Source organism: Gymnogyps californianus, chromosome 2 (genome assembly GCF_018139145.2).
Source record: "Gymnogyps californianus isolate 813 chromosome 2, ASM1813914v2, whole genome shotgun sequence".
Lineage (NCBI taxonomy): Eukaryota > Metazoa > Chordata > Aves > Accipitriformes > Cathartidae > Gymnogyps > Gymnogyps californianus.
Genome location: NC_059472.1, coordinates 127,682,027 through 127,700,793, shown reverse-complemented (window position 1 = coordinate 127,700,793; position 18,767 = coordinate 127,682,027). Strand labels below are relative to the sequence as shown.

Below are 18,767 nucleotides of genomic sequence, written 5' to 3'. Positions count from 1 at the left end.
TCAGCTAGCACACACAAGTCCATGGTATCTTTTGGGAAGGAAACACTTTGCTTTTGTGGTCCTGATCAAAATGTCTCCCTTCTGTAAGAACACTGCCTTTTTGATTGCTACTCATCTTCAAAAGACAGCTTCACATTGTAGCAGTACTTCATAGACCACTTAACTGAGCTGTGAACACCCAGATCATCAAAAAAACAAGACTCACACACTATGCTGGAGACATAATTTAAACTGTGCATCTTGGTCCACACTTTTCAATGCCCAATTTAATACAGATATGCATTTAATCCAGGGGAATTACTGAAAATCCTCATTCTGGTTGGCAAGTCACATCTATCTTTATACAGGTACAACAAACTCAACAGCACCTAATATGTAACTGAAGTTAAAACAAACAAACTCCTATTGCCTTCTGTTGATATTGAATTAGGAAGTGAACAACAGAAAACACTAATATCTGCATCAAAAAGCCATATTAGCCCGAAGAGCTTCAGGAGAATAAAAGTCTTAAAGTTATAAAATGATGGGTTTGGGGATTATCAAGAGTTGTTGTTCACAGCCATACCCTCTCCCTCATTGGCCAGGTATAAAAATTCTTCCCCTGCCTCTTAATAATTTCTCTTCAAAGATCAGGTATAGACTGTGGCTGGACTAGATGGACCATTGGTCTGCTCTGGTCTGATGAATTCCATGCAATAATGCTAATTAACCTCTTGGAGAATATCCATACATAAAACTGTTTCATAATTTATACATAGCAAGCATCTAGGCTGTTGTGTTGAATTTAGAATTGAGTTCAAGACAGAGGCTGTTTGGAGCTGGGTTGAAAAAACACCCTCCTCCTCAAAAAAACCCAACAGAAAACAAAAAAGCCCTCAACGGTGCAACTTCAGGACTTGGGAGAGGAGGTGGAAAAAGTAATCGTTTTGGAGAGAAAAACAAAACAAAACATAATCTCTCATCTCATCCACACTTAAGCACAACCTCCCACCCCACCCACACTTATAGCCACATTTTCTGTTTAGGAAAGAAAGCATAGATCAGCTAAATTTTTTTTTACTGTAACCAAATTTTGCGAACACTAACTGAACAGGGGAGCATTATTTTACAAATGTAACACACTGAGAATCAGAAATGCATTTGGCCATCTTCCTATCACCAATCAATTTAGTCTTTTAAAAATACTTGAAAAAAAAAACCCAACACATCCATCCCTTCCTGGCCTGCCCTGATATATCTTCTCATCAAATAAGACTGATTACAGTAGCAAGAAGTTCTGGATTAATTCAATTTTCCTAAACAAAGGACAGGTTGCTATAGAAGGAATAACCAATCTGAAGAGGTTTTCACAAACATGGAAGCTCATTTCTTCCCCATCGAAACTGAAACAAAAAAATCTTTTATAACACATTCTCATAAGTACTGTTTTAGCTTGGGAACAAAAATCTTCTTTAATCCTGGTTTAGCTTTTAATATTACATCGTACATTAAAATTCATAAAGTAGTTCATTCCAGGCAAAACAAACTACTTTTCAGTTCTGCTCTGCAAATAGCACAGGAGGTACAATAAATGCTGTTGCTTTCAGAACAGCTTTTATCAGGACAAGGTTTACTACTCCATTATTACAGTGGCGCCTGGAAGTGCAGTTATAGTTAAGTGTCAGGGTTTCCATTAACTCTCCTCCATGGTGGTTTTCGTGGGGGGGTGAGAGGATTGCATTTATTATTTTGTTCATTTTTACTTTCACTAAAATGCAACTTGGCACAGAGACTATCAACCTAAATCTCAAATTTTGCAGACTTAAAAATAAAAATTTTGCTGGCGATGACGTATGGCGTGTGCGTGTGTTTGAACTCCAGGGCTCCACTGTCAAGTTTCATGGGAGCTCTAGAGTTTCTTGCCATGGAGGTTGACTGGTCCTCAAACACCAGCAAAACAGTGTCCTCCTCAAGACCAGTCTTTCAAGAGTGACATCCTATCTCTGGGACCCAAGCTGAAATTGCTTTAGCATGAAGGAACTGTAATTTTTCTGTAGTCAGAGGGAGGCCAGGATTATATTTATGAAAATGAAGGTTTTTGTCAATTGAGTACCCAGAACCATGACTTATGCAAGATTTGTGGATACTTCTTAAAACATTGCCTTGTTAAAATTATTTTCTGCTCTTGACGTTACACGTACTCTGTTTTTACACAGGATGATGATGGGCCCCAAGAGTTAGCACAAATTTTCTTTGGGGAATATGGGTAGCGAGAAGGATTTCTTCCTCAGCTCTGCTGAAATGGAGATTACTTGTCCTGAGAAGGAAGTGTTCATAACTGCAGGATGGCTAACAAGCTTTAACCAGAATATTTTGGAAAAGAAAATCTGCGACTTGGTCACCTGTCTCCATCCTCCCCCTAAGTTGTACTAAGGAGGAGGGAGTCCTCTTCCCCCCATACTCCGAACTGCCCTGATGAGAGGGAGAGGCCATCCCTAGCACCTCCCTGGGGAACTCCATCCACCCTGAACATAGCTCCACACTCAGCATCCTCTGAACTATCCCCACATCCTCTCATTCCCACACAATGTGTAATAGACTTATCCTCTGAACTTGACTTAGCGATATCCAGAAAGGACCTGTGTGGGGTGATCTGCAAGATGAAGGTGTTGAAGAGGGAAAAAAAAAAAAAAAAAGAAAAGAAATAGAACAAGACAGGACCTTTTTTTCTTCCTTCTAGGTTGGAGAGGTTAAACTCTGTCTCCATGCAGTACCTACCTGATGGAGATGCTAATATTTATAAACTCCACTGCCCCAGGAAAGAGCCTGACAGACAGGCTTCTGCCCCAGGAGGTGGCAAGATGAACAACGTCCAAGGGAAAAATTCTTGTGTACGCCGTCTCCTCACGCTCAGTCCGCCAGTGTGGAAGACAGTAGCAGACTTTTACAACTCGACCAGCTTAGAGGGCTATACACGTATCCCAAAAGCTCATGCATTAGAGGCTAATGATTTCAATTTAAAAAAAAAAAAAAAGTAAGATTTTGCTTTTTTGTTTGTCAGAGAGAAAGGGAGAAGTAAGGGGGACAAAGAGCTTCTTAAAGGATTTCAAAAAAGAATTGGAAACAATCCAGATACTAGTTGCTACTTGAGCTAATGTAAGAATGCTGTAAAAATGAGATAAATTCAACACAGTTCCTTCTAACTCAGGCACCAGGGTTTACGCTTAGTGAGTTCCTACTATCCTATCAGACCTCCAAGGTCACGCTTTCTGTTTTTGCATGCAACAGTATGCAAAATTCACACAGAACAAGCTCAGCTGCTAAATGGTTAAGTCTGCTCTACTGTCTGGCCACCAGTTGGCAACACAAAAATGCAAAATAGATCCTTTTCAGGATGTTTATTTTCACATCCTTCCGAAACTGATAACTTGCAATTGCAAAATAAACCTTCATGTGTGGCATATTAGCTCCCATTTTTCATGGTTTCATAGTTTAATTGTTTCAAATGTTACACTGGTCTAAAGATTTAATATTAAATATGTTGGCTCTTGTGTAAATTCTGTTGTCAGGATAAACGGTCTGTTTTGTCTTTCAATAGTTATCCAAGAAGCTCACAGCTAAGCTAGAAAAATATTATGCTGTATTCCTGTATAGTGAACTTTAAATAATTCCTTATAATAAATTCAGTAGTAAGGACACTATTTATTTCCTTAGTATCAAATATTCAATAAACTGTGGACATTTGGGGGGAGTATCAGAGTAGTAGTTTGCATTAATAATTTGCAGTATCCTGACTATAATTTATTTCTGCTACGATCTGCAAAGTTATACTTACCAGTGCAACAACTCGAATAATTTCATTATTATTTCTAGCATTAAGTATTGTACTTATGTTACCAACACGGATATTTCAATTTCAAACTTAGGGCTCTGAACACTTAGTAGCAGGTGGCAAGTGCTACACGTGTTCATAGGTGGGTAATTCTGGCAACATGTAAAAAAGTCACACAGAATCCCAACTCAGAGGTTTCTATAATCCTCGGTCCATCCACTAGGTAAAGTGCATATGTTTTGCTGAGACACAGACAGACAAATTGTCTCTTTGACAGAGAACAATATAACAACTAGAAAAATAACTGTTTTGTTCTGGAGACCTCAAGTATTATTCTATTAGGTTTCCTTGTTAACCTGTTTTCCTTTTGAAAAGGATCAAAACAAAACTGTATGCTGTTTCCACTTTGAACTGTCGCAATTAGGTTAACTATACTCCTGACTCCCACTAAAAACATGAAATGTAATTATGAACAAGAGTGCAGTAGAGGCAGATAGATCCCCCCTGCCCCGACCCCTGAATTTGGACTTACGGTATGTTTTGTCAGTTAAGAAAACCCCTAAGTCTCACTTTCTTTCTGGCTGCAAGGGATTTATACAGTTTAAAGTGTGAATTAAAACCAATACAAGGACTACCTCTGACTTGACATCCTTCTGGAAGGTCCTGTAATTAACTCTGTTCTTTAGCTGTGAAATTGCCCAAGACCACTTGAGACAGAGTGAGACATTACCTTGGCAGAAAGAGATAAGTTAAGAAGGAGGGTTAGCCTTTGCTCTGAATTACCTGGGCTGTGGGAGCAGGTACAGATATTAAAACAAACTCAAATGTTATTTTAAGCACAGTTATCTATATTTAACTATTTCCCACTAAAGCATTACTATGCAAATAGATTCTCATCCTTTATCTTCAAGAGTATCGATAGTGGATTTCACAGACTAAACTCAGTTAATGATAACAAAAGTAGACCATTAGCACAGTCTGTTCTTTCTGCTAAAATTTTTTTCTCTTCTTGTGAAAAGTGCTGCAGCAGGTCAAAATGAGCTTCTGTCCTTCCTTTTCCTACAATTTTGTTATTCATTACTTTAGTGTGGTCCTTAGTATCGATCAGCTGCAGGGAAATTAGAAAAATAATCTCAAGGAATCTATAGCATTCAGAAATGGGTACGAAATATAGTCATAGGCACAAGCCTAAGCCTGGTTAGCAAAAAATTGCTCTGTATATACTCAACCATCACAAAATTCCCAGAATCCCAAAATCTTGTTTTGTATAGCAAATCTGGACTGTGTATACAGCATGACTCCCACATATCTGCAGATCAGTTCGTTTTGTCCTTGCATAGGTATAAGCTTGAGCCACAGCAATGCAGAGTATTTCAGAAAAGATACAGTTTTTTGGAGTGTTTCATTCACAATCGCGTTTCTTCTTTGTGGAAATCCTATGCATTCCTATGGCTCACATCTGTATTTCTCATGTACCCTAAAACCAGCATCAGTTTCCTTGACAGACACAAGGACTACACCACTGAATTTCTGGATCCCACTCTACCAAACTTTATAATTTTGGGAGAATTAAACCAATAGTCCTGCTAGATTTTACAGAAATGAATAGGAGTTTCATTTGAACAAATACTAAATGAAGCTTTAATGAACATATCCAAATCTTTAAGAACGATTGACACCAGAAGTCTGTTATGTTATCCAGTTGTCAGTAGCTCGACCTGGTGAAAGTGTGCCCAGCATTTTGGGATGGAGTCTTCTTTGCCCCATCCCTTTAGTTTTACCTGTTCATTTTCTGGAAGATAATTTTTAAGGCAATACGATGTACTCATACTTCTGCTTTCATTCCCACTCAGTTTAGTGGTCCAAATCCTTCAAAATCCCTATTTGAACCTCTAACATTAAAAATAACACCTGAGAATTATAGGGAAAAAAGACAGCTAAAAGCCAGCATCTTCCAGGCCCACTAAAGCTCGTATCTCAATAAAACGAGCAAAAAACTCTGTAGGGGCCATAATGGATAGAATTTATCTTAAAACTAGAAAATAGGTAGTAGTAAACTGCTAGTATCATCCACTATATTTCTTAAATTTAATTTGTGATATGCAGTGCAAATAATGATTCTATGAGTGTTTAAAAAATGCAACAGTAAAAGCTTTCTTCTTTTTAAGAAAGGTATCACCCAGCAGCACAGTGAGAAAACACAATGAGCAAATCTCAAAGACACAGAGAGCGGTTTACTTGTGGAGGCCGGCTAGGCGGTGTGCTTATGAGAGGTGCGGGGCCCATTGCAGAGGCTGCGTTCAAGCTCCTTTCCCTTTCGTCCTGGTAAATTCGATCTCGTTCGGCTTCTGGCAGCTGCAAGAAGTTCTGCATAGCCCGAAGGTTTACCAGTAAGGACTGCGAGGCAGTCTTGGGATCCTCTTCCTTTCGGAGGATTTCTGAGAGCAAGCCCTGTAGGGAGGGAAGAAAAAAATAGGCTGGAGAGTTAGCCTAGGTGAGCGCCTGTAAAACCGTGCTCTGCAAAGCCACTGCTTATCAGTCCTCTTTCTTCTTTCCACGGGGCCGAAAACGAGAGCACCAAATGCACTATTCACTCCACATAGGAATATATTAATGGCATTTTAGGTAGCAAAGAAGAGAGCCTCAATTGTACCCTTAATTTTATTAAGCATCTGTTTTACATACAACATAAACTGAATCTGCCTAATAGGTTTCCTTCCTTCTACTGGCTTAACTTGCCATGAAATCTTTCACAGTCGACAGGCAATCACAAGACGTTAAGAATGAGTGAAATACAGATAGTCCAGAGGCATGACACTGGGGTGTTCTCAGGCTTCCCAGACAAAACGCATAGCCAACCTAAAAAAATGGCTTTCCACATTTCTAGCAACTTAAACAGCTCTTTGAAAGGAAGTGATATTTCACAACTAATCTGAGATGATAAACTTGCAACGTTCCTAAAGTACTCCTTAACTGACTCAGGTCCATATTTTTTATAAGTCAATATTTTGTTTTGAGAGTTGTATATTGGAGTTTAACAACAAGTGAGGAAACTCACTGTTGGATGCTCCCCCTCCTTCACCTTCCTCTTCCTCCCACTGTCCGCCTCTCCTCACCAGGACAACCCTAATCCTCACCCAGTCCCTCACCTGGGCTATTTATTTGAGCACCTGCTGTGCAGGTCCCATTTCCTAAGTCCATTTACCGTTGTTGTCCTTTGACCACTTTCAGAGTCCAGCAACCATAGGTAAAAGTGAGCACTGGAGAATGAGAGGAAAACAGCAAACAGGGCATCCGTAGCAGTGAGCCAGAGATGGGCAGGCTGCAGATGACAGTATGCCACCAGCGGCTTGTACAGACCACACCAGGTTTCCTACGTAATCATTTCATCTCGATTCTCAGCAATGGAGCAGGCCTGGCAGTCTGGGACACCTAATTACTTTAAAAGATGAAATATTTATGAACCTGTGAGTGCAACTACAACTTGAATGTCAACAGGTTCTTGAAATCTCCCCCCTGCCAAATTCTCCTTTTAAATATGTCAGGCATACAAAATGCTCTACTGTCTTGAAGTAACAAGGTGGTGATAAGAAAACTAACTTTTGCAAAAGCAGATGTGAACTTCTTTTTAGAATAAATGCTGTTGCCATGCTAGGACAAGGAGAAGGTTGGTATGAGAGGCTTTTATTGCTAGTGTAACAAAGGAACACAGATGTGATTTTAAAGAAGTAACACAACTCAATGTTTCTTCTCCTGAAGAACTGTTGTAAGTTATTTGGGATAATGGGGGGGGTGAATGGAGGGAGGGAGGCAGGCAATAAAAAAGCTAAAACTAACTAAGAGAGGCAATCCTGACTGAATATATCCTTTCCTAAGGGAGTGCAACAGAAAGCTACGGCCCAAGCATCAGCCTCCTCTGTAGGGAAGTCTGATGCTCACAGCACCTATGGAAATTGTCACCTCTCTCAAAGGTCCTATCCTATCAGGCAAAAGCCCCTTACGAAGGTGCTGCTGCAAAGCCACTGCTCTCAGGCAGCTGTGCTTAGGCAGGGTCCGAGCTCACCCAGTGCGGCTCTGAGCTCTGCATTTGCCCCGTCTCCCCTCCATCTCTCAGGGGCTATGAGGACAGAGGTGCTAACCACTACATTGGGGCCAGTGTGGTCCTCATGGCCCTGTCTGTGCCTGCACACATAAGAGGGAAATGGGATGGAAAACACAGTCTTTCCAGCACTAAGCATGAAAAATAATTTGGAGGAGGATTAAAAAACCCAATAATCCTGGGGGATACTTTCTTACCACTACTCTTCATCCATTCTCTTTTCTGGTATCCAGGCAGAAACTACTCAGACGGTAAATAAATGAGTTACAGACAAAAGTGGCATTTGGGTGGAGTATAAGTTTTAAAATTTTTCTTAATGATTAGTCTAATAATAAATTTACTTATTAGCAACTATGGAAATTAAATTCTTGTCTACCATTTTTTTCTACTTCTAAGTACTCAAACTACAGTTACTATTGTTTGTCAGTGGTAGGGTTACACGACCCATCCTCCAAGGGAGGCAAAAAATTATTTTGTGTGACAGGACACAAGGCAAAGCTGTCTGCAGAGCACAGGATGTATGATGGAGGTGTAAACGCATATGATCTCTGACTGCTACTGTGCTGAAAACAACCGCACCAGGATTAAAAAGAAGAAGGAAAAACTAAATTCAAGTGGACTGATCATTGGCAGGAGAGGAGACTCCTTACTAACAGCTAGTCTACTGTCAGCCACAGGAAATGTCCTTGAAAAATACTTTAGCCCATAACAGAAAATATTTGCTCGTATAAGCCTTTGCCACATAGTGGGCAGACAAAAAAAGCAGAAAAGGCTGGTTTTCTTGTATAACTTTTCCCCCCTCAGTGAAATGAGTAAACAAAGAAAATTGGTTTTTGTATTTTTCCTGCGTTTGTCAGTATAACCATTGCTGCAGGACACCTCTTGGTGATTAGAAATGCCAGTAAGTATTCATTTCCCTCTCCTTCCCCCATCACTGCCATGACTCTTTGCATAAGCTGGAAGCAGAGCAGAGGACACAGATGCAGAGAGAGCAGGGGAGATGAGAGAGCGGGAAGAAAGCAAGGAGGAGGTATTTGCTTCTAGGAGCTTTGAACCTAAAGGTCAGAATATGTGAGGAGATAACATGAAAAATAAGGCGTAGTATCAGGTGCAGGCAAAGTCTTACAATACAGTTTGCCTGCTTCAAATATTACTTCAGTGCTACTATTCAATTTTCTGAGCACAAAACTTCAGCTAAAGATTGTTAGACAAGATGTGAAATGGGAAAATCCTAGAAAGAAAACATCAGCTGTCACATCCTGCCTCATGCTGACGTGCAGAGATTTACTGTTCATTCTACCAGGCTTGAACTGGTTTGCCAAGATACAAGTCTTGGTGTGATCTCCTCATATTGTACCTCAGGTTGCATAAAAGCTAAACGCTGTTTTGCATAGAGATTATAAACACTGTTAGGCTCAGAGTCCTCCTCACTGTTCCTCCCTTGTATTCTTTTCGCACTGGAAATGTATTTTCTTAAAATGTTACCAGGTCCCCATTGAAAAAAAGAAAGTTTACATGTCATCACAAGTATAATTCATTACTAATTGCACAAAAATGTTCAATAAATATTATCAGGGCTTTCAAAAGCTAATTATGAATTCTTTAAAAATAGAGATAAACGAAAGTGTCTGCCAATATGAACAAAAACACTGCCTGTCTGGCCCCCAGTTTGTCTCCTCTTTGAAAGTAATCACTGATTCAAATAGATGTTATCAGCCTGATAGAACTTCAAAGCTCCCAGAAGAAAAATGCAATTTGCCCAAACCTCCCCAAAACATGCAGAACATCCCTGAATGCTATCCCTCTCCATTGCAGGGTGCTCCCATCCCATGTCCAGGTGGAAGATTATTTGCAAGCTCCACCCACAAGCCTGGATCCCCGCCAAGTAAGTTATAAGCAGACACATTTATCTATGTCGCTTAGTAGCAAGAGGAGAGCTGTCATGATAGTGTAATAGCACCTTTTTACCTTTTATTCAATAGTGATATGGATAGTGTGCTTTTTCTTAAATTACACTACGAAGAATTATATGAATACAGTGGCAATTTCTGTTATACTTAAGCAGGCAAATTTCTCTCTACCACATAATTTACAGAACTCAAATTCAATAAAACATTACATGATGGTCCATTACTGTTATCAATTTTGAATAATCCATCTTCATTTTTCATTTTACTGGAAAATAAAGTGTGCCAAAGACAAAGTGGAAGGAAAAAAAAAGTGCCTCAGAAGGTGGTTTGTGTAAACTTAGATTTTGTTTTAAAATTACACAGAGCCGTTTACTGCATCCAAGTGTTCTCCCTCGAAATAGTGATTGCCCAGAATTAGCATGAGCACAGTCCTAAATACACAGAAGTTTTCACATATGAGAAAAGTTATTCTACATGAACAGAAGGCAATGTATCCTGGCAGCTAATATTTTAAACAAGCATGAGGGTGAAGTAGAAAGGAGGGGGAGAAAAAAGGTATCTGGCAGAAACACTGAGAAGTACTCAAAAACCTTGAGATGAAAAACCGTCACTGGTGGGAAGAAGAAAAATTACAATAGTCGGACATGGCAAAAGCAGCAAAAAGCACTCCCTCTCCTTTCGCGAAGATGGAGCCGAGAGGTCACCTCCCTACAGCAGCACCCAAGTTCATGCAGCAACTGTTACGGTTGAAAGTGTACACAAACAGAGACAGGCAGCCCCGAGTTACAGTTCCAACCACAACCATGACTAACACAATTCCTTGCTCGCGCAGTACGTACATGTCACCCTGCCATGCACCAGGTTAAGCTACGCCTTCAAGTCAAATGTCAGACTTGCTTGTGGGAACCCAAGCTTTCCACTTCCTGACTCATGTTTACATTTACAAACGCACGACAGAAATGGTAGAGGAGTTTGTTTATTTGTTTAGGGCTCCGAAGTTGGTTCAGCCCAACAAACGCCGATGCTCTGCTCCAGCTCTCTCAAGAAGAACAAAAGAGAGTAGAGAGCCTCCCAGTTCGACTGCAAATTTGCAGGGGCAGGCTGAGCCTCTCTGCTGATGGGAGGCTGCGGCAGAGGCTGGCGTGGGGCACTGCGCTTTCGGGGGCTGCCCCGATGCATCGGCACCATCACCCCACGGCTGCTCCGTGCCACCCAGGCCAGCGAGCTGATCACAAATGACATTTTCTAACCAGCAAAGTGCAGGAAAAAACTGAACTCGCTCTTTCAAGAGAGCGGAGGTGTCTGCACAGTGCACTGACATCAGCTGGAAAAAATATCATGTTTATTAATTTGGTCAAACGGCAACTGAAACATAAGCAGCTCAATTTACCAAAATTACCCTAGCAAACAGAGACACCAGTAGATATGTTTGGTAGCCATGCTTGAGGTGAAACTCGGATCTGCTAGCACAAATCCTGACTCAACAAACTTTTCCATGGTGCACTACAAAGAGGTGCTAACAGGATTTAATCTGTTTCTTTGCAGCCAGTGAGCTGGAATCGCAACTGCTGAAGGACAAATAACACTTCAGACCCCACTGCGCTCTGAAGCCTTCCTAGAAGGACCACTGTGAAATTTCTTGCGGGGAGAGGTGCTCCACCCTCCGAAATCGCTTCTGCTCCCTACAATAATTGTTCTATTGTGGCTGTATAGATGTTAATTTTCCTTCAGGTTATAGCTATCTGGACTCCTCTTTGATTAAACTTTGGAAGGCACATTCCTGAGAACTACACATTTTTGAAACTACCATTTTGAAATTAAGGGTAGGGGGGAAGTTATCCAAGAAGATATTAAGGACACCCTTTCAATTTTCTGAGGTGTGGCTGAGGGTTTTTTTTCTGCCTTCTAAATAGATGATAATTAAAAAAAAGACACTCTGGTTTTCAGAAGTAATTTTACCAAATTCTTTCCTTTGAGCTGGGAAGAGGTAGAAATATTTCTAGTCAATATTTTTGCCCCCAAATCAAAAATTCTTGAAAATTAGGGCCAAGTGTTGAATTACCACACTAAGCTGGTAGAACCCACCCTTCCCACCCAAAACCAGCACCAAATTCTGTATTCATATTGTAGAGTACAAGTCTGTAAAACAAGAGGTGCCAACATCTTCAGCCAATTCCATCGAAGTCCATTTTTATTGCCAAAACATTAAGCTAAATTACTCTTAGTTTATAGTTCACTTCCTTCCTTAACTTTTACGCTGAAAGCAAATCTCTCCCCTCATCTGAGACCGTATCTCGACATCAGGGTCTTTTTTGCCCAGAACTCCTAACCGATTTCAGTGAGATCATCTGCCTTTAGAAACTGATGGCATGATATGGTCCCTGGACACAGCTCAAATATGCTTATGACAGTTTCAAAAATGTCAGTGGTAAGCCTGAGTTAGCTTTTTATCTCAGAAAACAGTAGATGAATTTAAACAAGCATTTTCACTTGCTCTAGCCAAAAAAAAAAAAAAAAAGACAAAAGATATTATATCAATATTAGAAAATAAGTTCTAAATAGCGTCAGTTATTAAAGTACTGCCCTAATTTTAGTTAAATTGAGGGATCCTTGAATAAGCTGTGATGAATTCCAAAGTACAGCAAGCAGAACAAATTTAAATGTTTTCATATAAGAATCACAGGTATCTCTACCTATGTTTATACTTGGACATTAGCTATTACTGTGGGTAAAATTAACAATTTTCAGTTTTGCAAAGGTGAAATGTGCCTACAACAAACTCCTCTGGATTTCAGTGGGGCTTCGCTTCATATGAAAAGTATGCTGAGATATTTCTTGGCAACACTGAGGCTAATATTGTCTAGGCTCCTAGCACTTTTCCTTTCTGTTCCCTACGTTTACCACAATACATAGCAAATACTGAAAAATCTTACGTAGCTACCTGCAAATACTAATTTGATTAGCTAACACAATTTGTAGGATATAAGGATACTACTCTGTGTTCTTTCAAGTAGATTTGGTTGAAAATTGCCAAAATATATTACATATATATTTCATATCTCTTCATGGGATTTGTTTTCAACGTTCATTTTGGGGTTTCCTCCCAGTTTTGGGTCACTTTGAACACATTTTACCAAGCTGGTTAACCACAACGTCTGTGGAAGAATTGAACTTTAAATAAATATTTAATAACATTTGTAGTAAGAAAAATATATAGTAATCAGGAATCAGTATTTGCACTAGAAATCTGGTTCTACAGTTGCATTCATCACATCTCAAGAGCATCTTCTCGTACTGTGTCATATAAATTCAATGTCCAGTCAGAACCAATCATCCTTGTATTTCAGGTAACAAATACTGCTCATGCACAAACGATAGACAAAAAGCTGTATGCAAAACTAGCTGACAAAAACTGAACAAATGACTTTGGAGAGGGAAGAAAGTTGAGAGAAAACAAGCTGCTTTTAGGCAAGTCTGAGAAAGAAGTAAATATATAATAAACTATTTATTCTCTGGATTATTTGCTTGGCTTTTTGTCCAGGTAAGATGGCAGCTACAAACCATTGTAACTTGAAGCTACTATTAGTACTTCAATACTTTACAGTATCAATAGTTAAAATATTAAACATTGTATTAAACAAAACTCTATGTCACTTACTTGTAAATATAACAACTGACACTGCCTGGACCTAACTTACGTAAGTAATCTTTGCATGAGTTCATGTATCCCATGAAATTTGATATGAAAGACCCAGATCATGAAAACCTCCTCTTCTGTTAAGAGGAAAGACACACACACACAGAGCTCTACAGAGAATTCACACCACGACTCTACTTTCTTTTAGCTAAAGGAGGATGTAAAAAATTTTAAGGCAATAATAATTCAAAACAATTACAAATGACATGCTGATTCAAACCCGGTACCAGTGCATTTGAAACAGAATTTTTATTCTCTAAGCTATGCAGGAGAAACATCAACATTTCAAGAGAAGCCCAAATCATGATTTTTTTACTATATCCTACAACGGACAAATACTTGTTCCTTAAGTTTAAAAATGTGGAATCCAAAGCAAATTTACCTACATCCTTTTAAAGTATTTCCCATTTTAAAAAAATCTTATTTTATTTTCTGTTAAAACAGACTTCTAAAATTTTGAGATGTTATTATTTGCATTGGATATACTGACATTTCTTCCATAATTTCTGCTTGATTAAATTCCATGCAACATGGCATTAAGTTAAATTCATAGAGCAGAATAAATTATAACAGGGTTAGCTTCTAAAACAGGTGTAAAAAATAACACATTCTAGTGTTACTTATCAGCTTTGCTAGGGCTAGCTTTTTCTGCATTGAAGAGCTGAAGTATATGTTCTGACGTGGACATCGGCAATCTCAGCAACAACTGTTTTTGCAACAAACTGCAAAAATACGTGAAAAGAGTAGATGATCTAAAAATAAAGGTTTTATTTTTTAATCTTTTCAGAAGCCTGAAAAGATGTTATTAAGACTTTCACTAGAAAATAATAAAAATAAATGCAAACAAGAATAAAAGACCATCTCCGGTACACCTGTGAAAGAAGACAGGTTGTTCAGTGCATGCATGTGGTCAGTACAGGTATACCTTTGCAACACAACAGGCAATCTGTTGGGTGACTTTTTGTGAATGGTTCTGCATAGAGCTGTTCCTTTCCTTTCCAGGGAAGATTCAGCTATTCATAAACCATCACAACTGGAGAGGAACCAAGATGTCTGTAAGAACAGCGGGTAGTTCCACAAACCAATCACTGAAGACTTCTGTACTGTATCAACACGGACACTGGTCCTGCAAGGAAGCGTGGTTCCTTCACAGGAGCTAAGTGACAAGGCAGAAATGAGAAGACTTAAAAGGTGATAATTACTAAATAGAGAGAGAAAGAAGGGACTCTTAGATTTAAAAAAATAAGAAAAAAGACAACTGACCTGAGTTCGGTTAAAAGCCACACGTGCAAATACTGCCTGTGAGATTCCTGCTCGTTTCAGTTCATCACGGACCCACTGGTAGATTTCGGAAGACACCTCTGTGTTTGTTGAGACCTGTTGCTCCAACGGCTTGTTCATGGATCTACTGACAGGTGGAGGGTGGTTCAAGTACTGTTGGTTTAAGGACTGCTGGGCTAGAAGTCTGTTCACTGCATACTGCTGGTTCAGCAACTGGGCCATTACCAGCTGCTGATTTACCAGCTGAGGGCTAATGGGAGTAGATACAAGTCCAGGGTGCAGGTTTGGAAGCGGGGTCCGAACTGATGGTTGACTACCATGAGAAAGCTGAACAGGGGATGGAGGCTGTTCGGCTGTGTTCCCTGGGACTGGCTGCTGACCGAAGTTGACATGGTTGGCACCTTGCTGGGATAGTTCAGAAAGGCTATCCATCTCAACTATGGTGGAAAAGAAACATTGAAAAAGCCAACATAAGACTGAAAATCACAAACTTCATGCTCCTCGCAAGACGTGCTAATAAAAATAAACAAATATAAAATGGCACATTCAGGTTCAAGCTTACTGTACTCTCCAGCCTAGATCAGCAGGCCCATAACATCACTGTTGCAGCTATTTGCCTTCAAAATTTACCTACAAATAATGGTGTAGTGAATATTTTTTAAAAAAAAAACATCCAACAAACTGCCCGTCATTGTCACTGGGCCCTTGCAGGAACCAGCAGAACATCAGAGGCAAAACCACGTATGGCAAAGGAGTAACTTCCTGAGAGTTTTGCAAAGGCGCAACGCAACCGAACCGCGAGCGTGCAGCTGCAGAGCGCATCCCTGCAGCGATGGATGCAGGGGACTTCAGACAGGGCAGTAAGCAACTAGAGAGAGGGCAAAGACGAGAAACGGGAAACCACTCTGCGCGCTGCAGAAGATGCAGGTGAAACGGTAAGTGCATCTGCGCAAAGGGTAAGGAGGGCTGTTACAGAAAAGCACACCCCAACCAGAGAGAGAGAAGCTCCCGGTGACTGGTTTTGTTCCTCCCGTGGTGTCCCCGCCATGACATCTGCAGTTCCCAGCCACTGGAAATCTGTAACAAGCAGGGTGGGGTGTGGACCTCCCCATGCTCTGCTAATTTCTAGATGCTGCATCAATTGTATGGGACTGCTAGGAACTAGTATAATTTATGTAAATTACACAGATGGGCTGCTTTATCTTGCAACCATGTATGCATGGTTTTTTTCAGTGACTTGCAACATGGTTGAATTTTTTTCTTATATTAACTCATCTGCCTTGACACACCCTCCTTTTTAATTAACAACACAGTTTTTTAAACTACAGGAGTTCTTCCAGCTCCCCTTTTGTGCATGATAAGACAATATAAAATAACTCTAGGCTGGTGTAAAGGAGTCTCCTTTTTAACAATATATGTCACTTTTTAATTTTAAACAATTCACTTCTTCATTTTAAACAATCTCAGTTCTAGAGCTTTAGCAATGCTGGTCTGGAAATAGCCTTAAGAAAATATGCTTTATTTAAAAACCAAAACTCCAGTATCTTCACAAAAGTGTTGTAGCAATTTTTTTCTTATACTAGTAAAGCATATTTAAAAAAAAAAAAAGCAGTGTCTGAGCTTTTCATAGTAATGATGATCTTCACTAACAGTCATTCAGTGCAAGACCACCCTTTCCTCCACAGGGATGAGAGCTGGACGAAGAAATTGGCACCTGGATTCCCACCCGCAGCCCTGCCTTCCCCTTCTGTCCTATCATGGGCAGAAATTTAAAAAATAAAAAGCAAGCCGGTTGTTCTGCAGAGAGGTCTGGTGTCCATAGCCTAGATCAGTCCCCCAGCAGACCACCCACTGCTCCTCATCCATGTGGCTTTGGGAGCAGTGCTGCCTCTCCCCCCAGCATTAGGTTACACAGGAACACACACACACACACACACGTTTCCTATGCACTGGCTTCATTGTCCCCGAACGAATGGATGGTGAACCTGTCTTGACAGGTCACGTAAGGAAAATTTTGCAGGGGTTGCCCCATGCAGGAGCGCTGCTGCAATGGAGGTGGGAGAGGATGCTGCGGAAAGGTCACTCTCCCATGCAGGCGCTCTGCTGCCTCGCACACAGACCACTTGGTTTCAAGTGAAGTCTTACCACCAACTTCGGTGGTCTCAGAAGAAGGGTTCGGTGTTGCACAGAAGGTACAAAATAGATAAAGGAAAGAAGCTGCCTTTTTTCACTAGCTGAAAGTAGAGATCAACCCAAGTGGGCCATTCACTTGGAATAGTAATTCAAGCAATTATCACAAAAGTGATGCATTGTCTTCATTACAGCCTTAAGCTATAAAAGGCAAGGAACCCGTTTTGGTAGATGAATGACTTTGCTTCAAATACTGAAAGCTAAGTCAAGCTCAAAATTCAATCCAAATTGAGGTCCCATTTCTTCATTCTGTTGAAAACTATGTAGAAATTTTCTGACATAAAGTGTTCAAAATTATGTTAACGGGTTTAAGAAATAGATTTAAAAAGGGACAATATGGAAAGATAAAAGGTATTACAGAATTGATATGTCCCACTGATGGATTTTTTTCTCCAGTAATTTACTTGTGCTTACTACAACAAGCAAACAATTGTCACAACTATTTGTTAAAATGAATTGAAATCAGGGTCCCAAAGTTAGAGAAAGATATGAATTTATAAAATTATAGCATTCTTGTGGGAAGGCAGTGATAGTTATAGAAGCCTGTTTCTTTAAATATACATTAGCCAGAGCAAGAAAAAAATACATACATTTAAAAAAATCAGTCCGTCACAGTTCCAGGAACAGGTTTTTTAAACAATTATTCTGAGCAGTAGAAGATCTCTAGATTTACAGAATGACAGCTTTACAACTCTGGCAACCCAAGTCAGTTTGGCTGTTTCAATAGCAAATATTTATTTAAATGAATTCTTTCACTATTTAAGTACTATCTACATCTACTCATCAAAAGCATCCTAAACTTATTGTGAAGGGACCTGGCTTCTTATATGACTGTGACAGACCTCAACGTGACACATAATGGTATGTATCCACCATCACAGCAAATTTTTTTTTTTTTTTTTTGCTTACCCATCATATCTTTTGCCTTCTTGAAATGTTTATACCACCTTCCAAATTCCTGACATTTTGCTGCTGAGACATTTGCATAGTAAGTGCTGTTCACAATGGAAGAAATCATACTCTGTGTGAAAAGGGGAGAAGAAAAAAAAAAATCTGTAATACAGAGCAGTACAAGTCAAAGCACAAATTATTTCAATTGTTGAAACCATTATATTTTTAGAGTTTGAGAACCATATTGCATTTTTAATCCTACTGTCCAAAGCCTTTTAAAAAACTCATTAATTGAGCATAAAACCAAACCAAGGTATAATGTAAATGGGAGCAAAAAAAGCAGATGTACTAAGGGAAGAACAATGTTATTGACCAAGAAACATCAGGCAATGGGATGGGCTCTGGATGGAAGATGCTAAGCTAGAAAGAGCATTTTGTTTGTACTGTTTCTGCTTTTAAATTTGATTGACCCTTCACGTACCCACACAAGTTTACAGGCATATAAATCCTACACTGACTCCAAAAATGCAAGCAATGCCCCAAGCTACCCGTGCCTATTCCCTTTGTGCCAGTCATCATAGGGCAGACCCCAGAAAATCATAGGATAAAAGTTTATCTGAATGACCTATTAGGAGGATAAAATAAGGGCGTTTATAGTAGAATAAAATATGTATGTAACAACTCAAAATGAACCCAGACTTGCTTTTCCTAAACAGGGTATTTTAAGTGATTCGCAGAAACAGGCTTATCAAAAGCTCTTATTGTCATGTCTAATTCTGTAACTGAATATTAGCTGTAAAATAGGCCAAAGGATGATAGAGATGATTTTTTCTCAAAGGTTCTCGAGTTATCAGATAGCTACAGTGAGAAATTTACCTTCTGCTCAGT

At 39.7% G+C, this 18,767-nt stretch overlaps 1 protein-coding gene across 3 annotated transcripts in view; it reads right to left on the bottom strand.

Moving 5' to 3' along the window:
• SATB1 (SATB homeobox 1) overlaps nt 1-18,767 on the bottom strand; it is a 71,259-nt gene that overhangs the window by 29,303 nt on the left and 23,189 nt on the right. For all 3 annotated transcript variants that reach the window (XM_050891585.1, XM_050891586.1, XM_050891587.1), the window contains 3 exons: nt 17,898-18,009; nt 14,781-15,235; nt 6,050-6,262 (listed from right to left, as the gene is read on the bottom strand). In XM_050891585.1, coding sequence (XP_050747542.1) covers nt 6,050-6,262; nt 14,781-15,235; nt 17,898-18,009 — 780 coding nt within the window. The remainder of the gene's footprint in view (nt 1-6,049; nt 6,263-14,780; nt 15,236-17,897; nt 18,010-18,767) is intronic.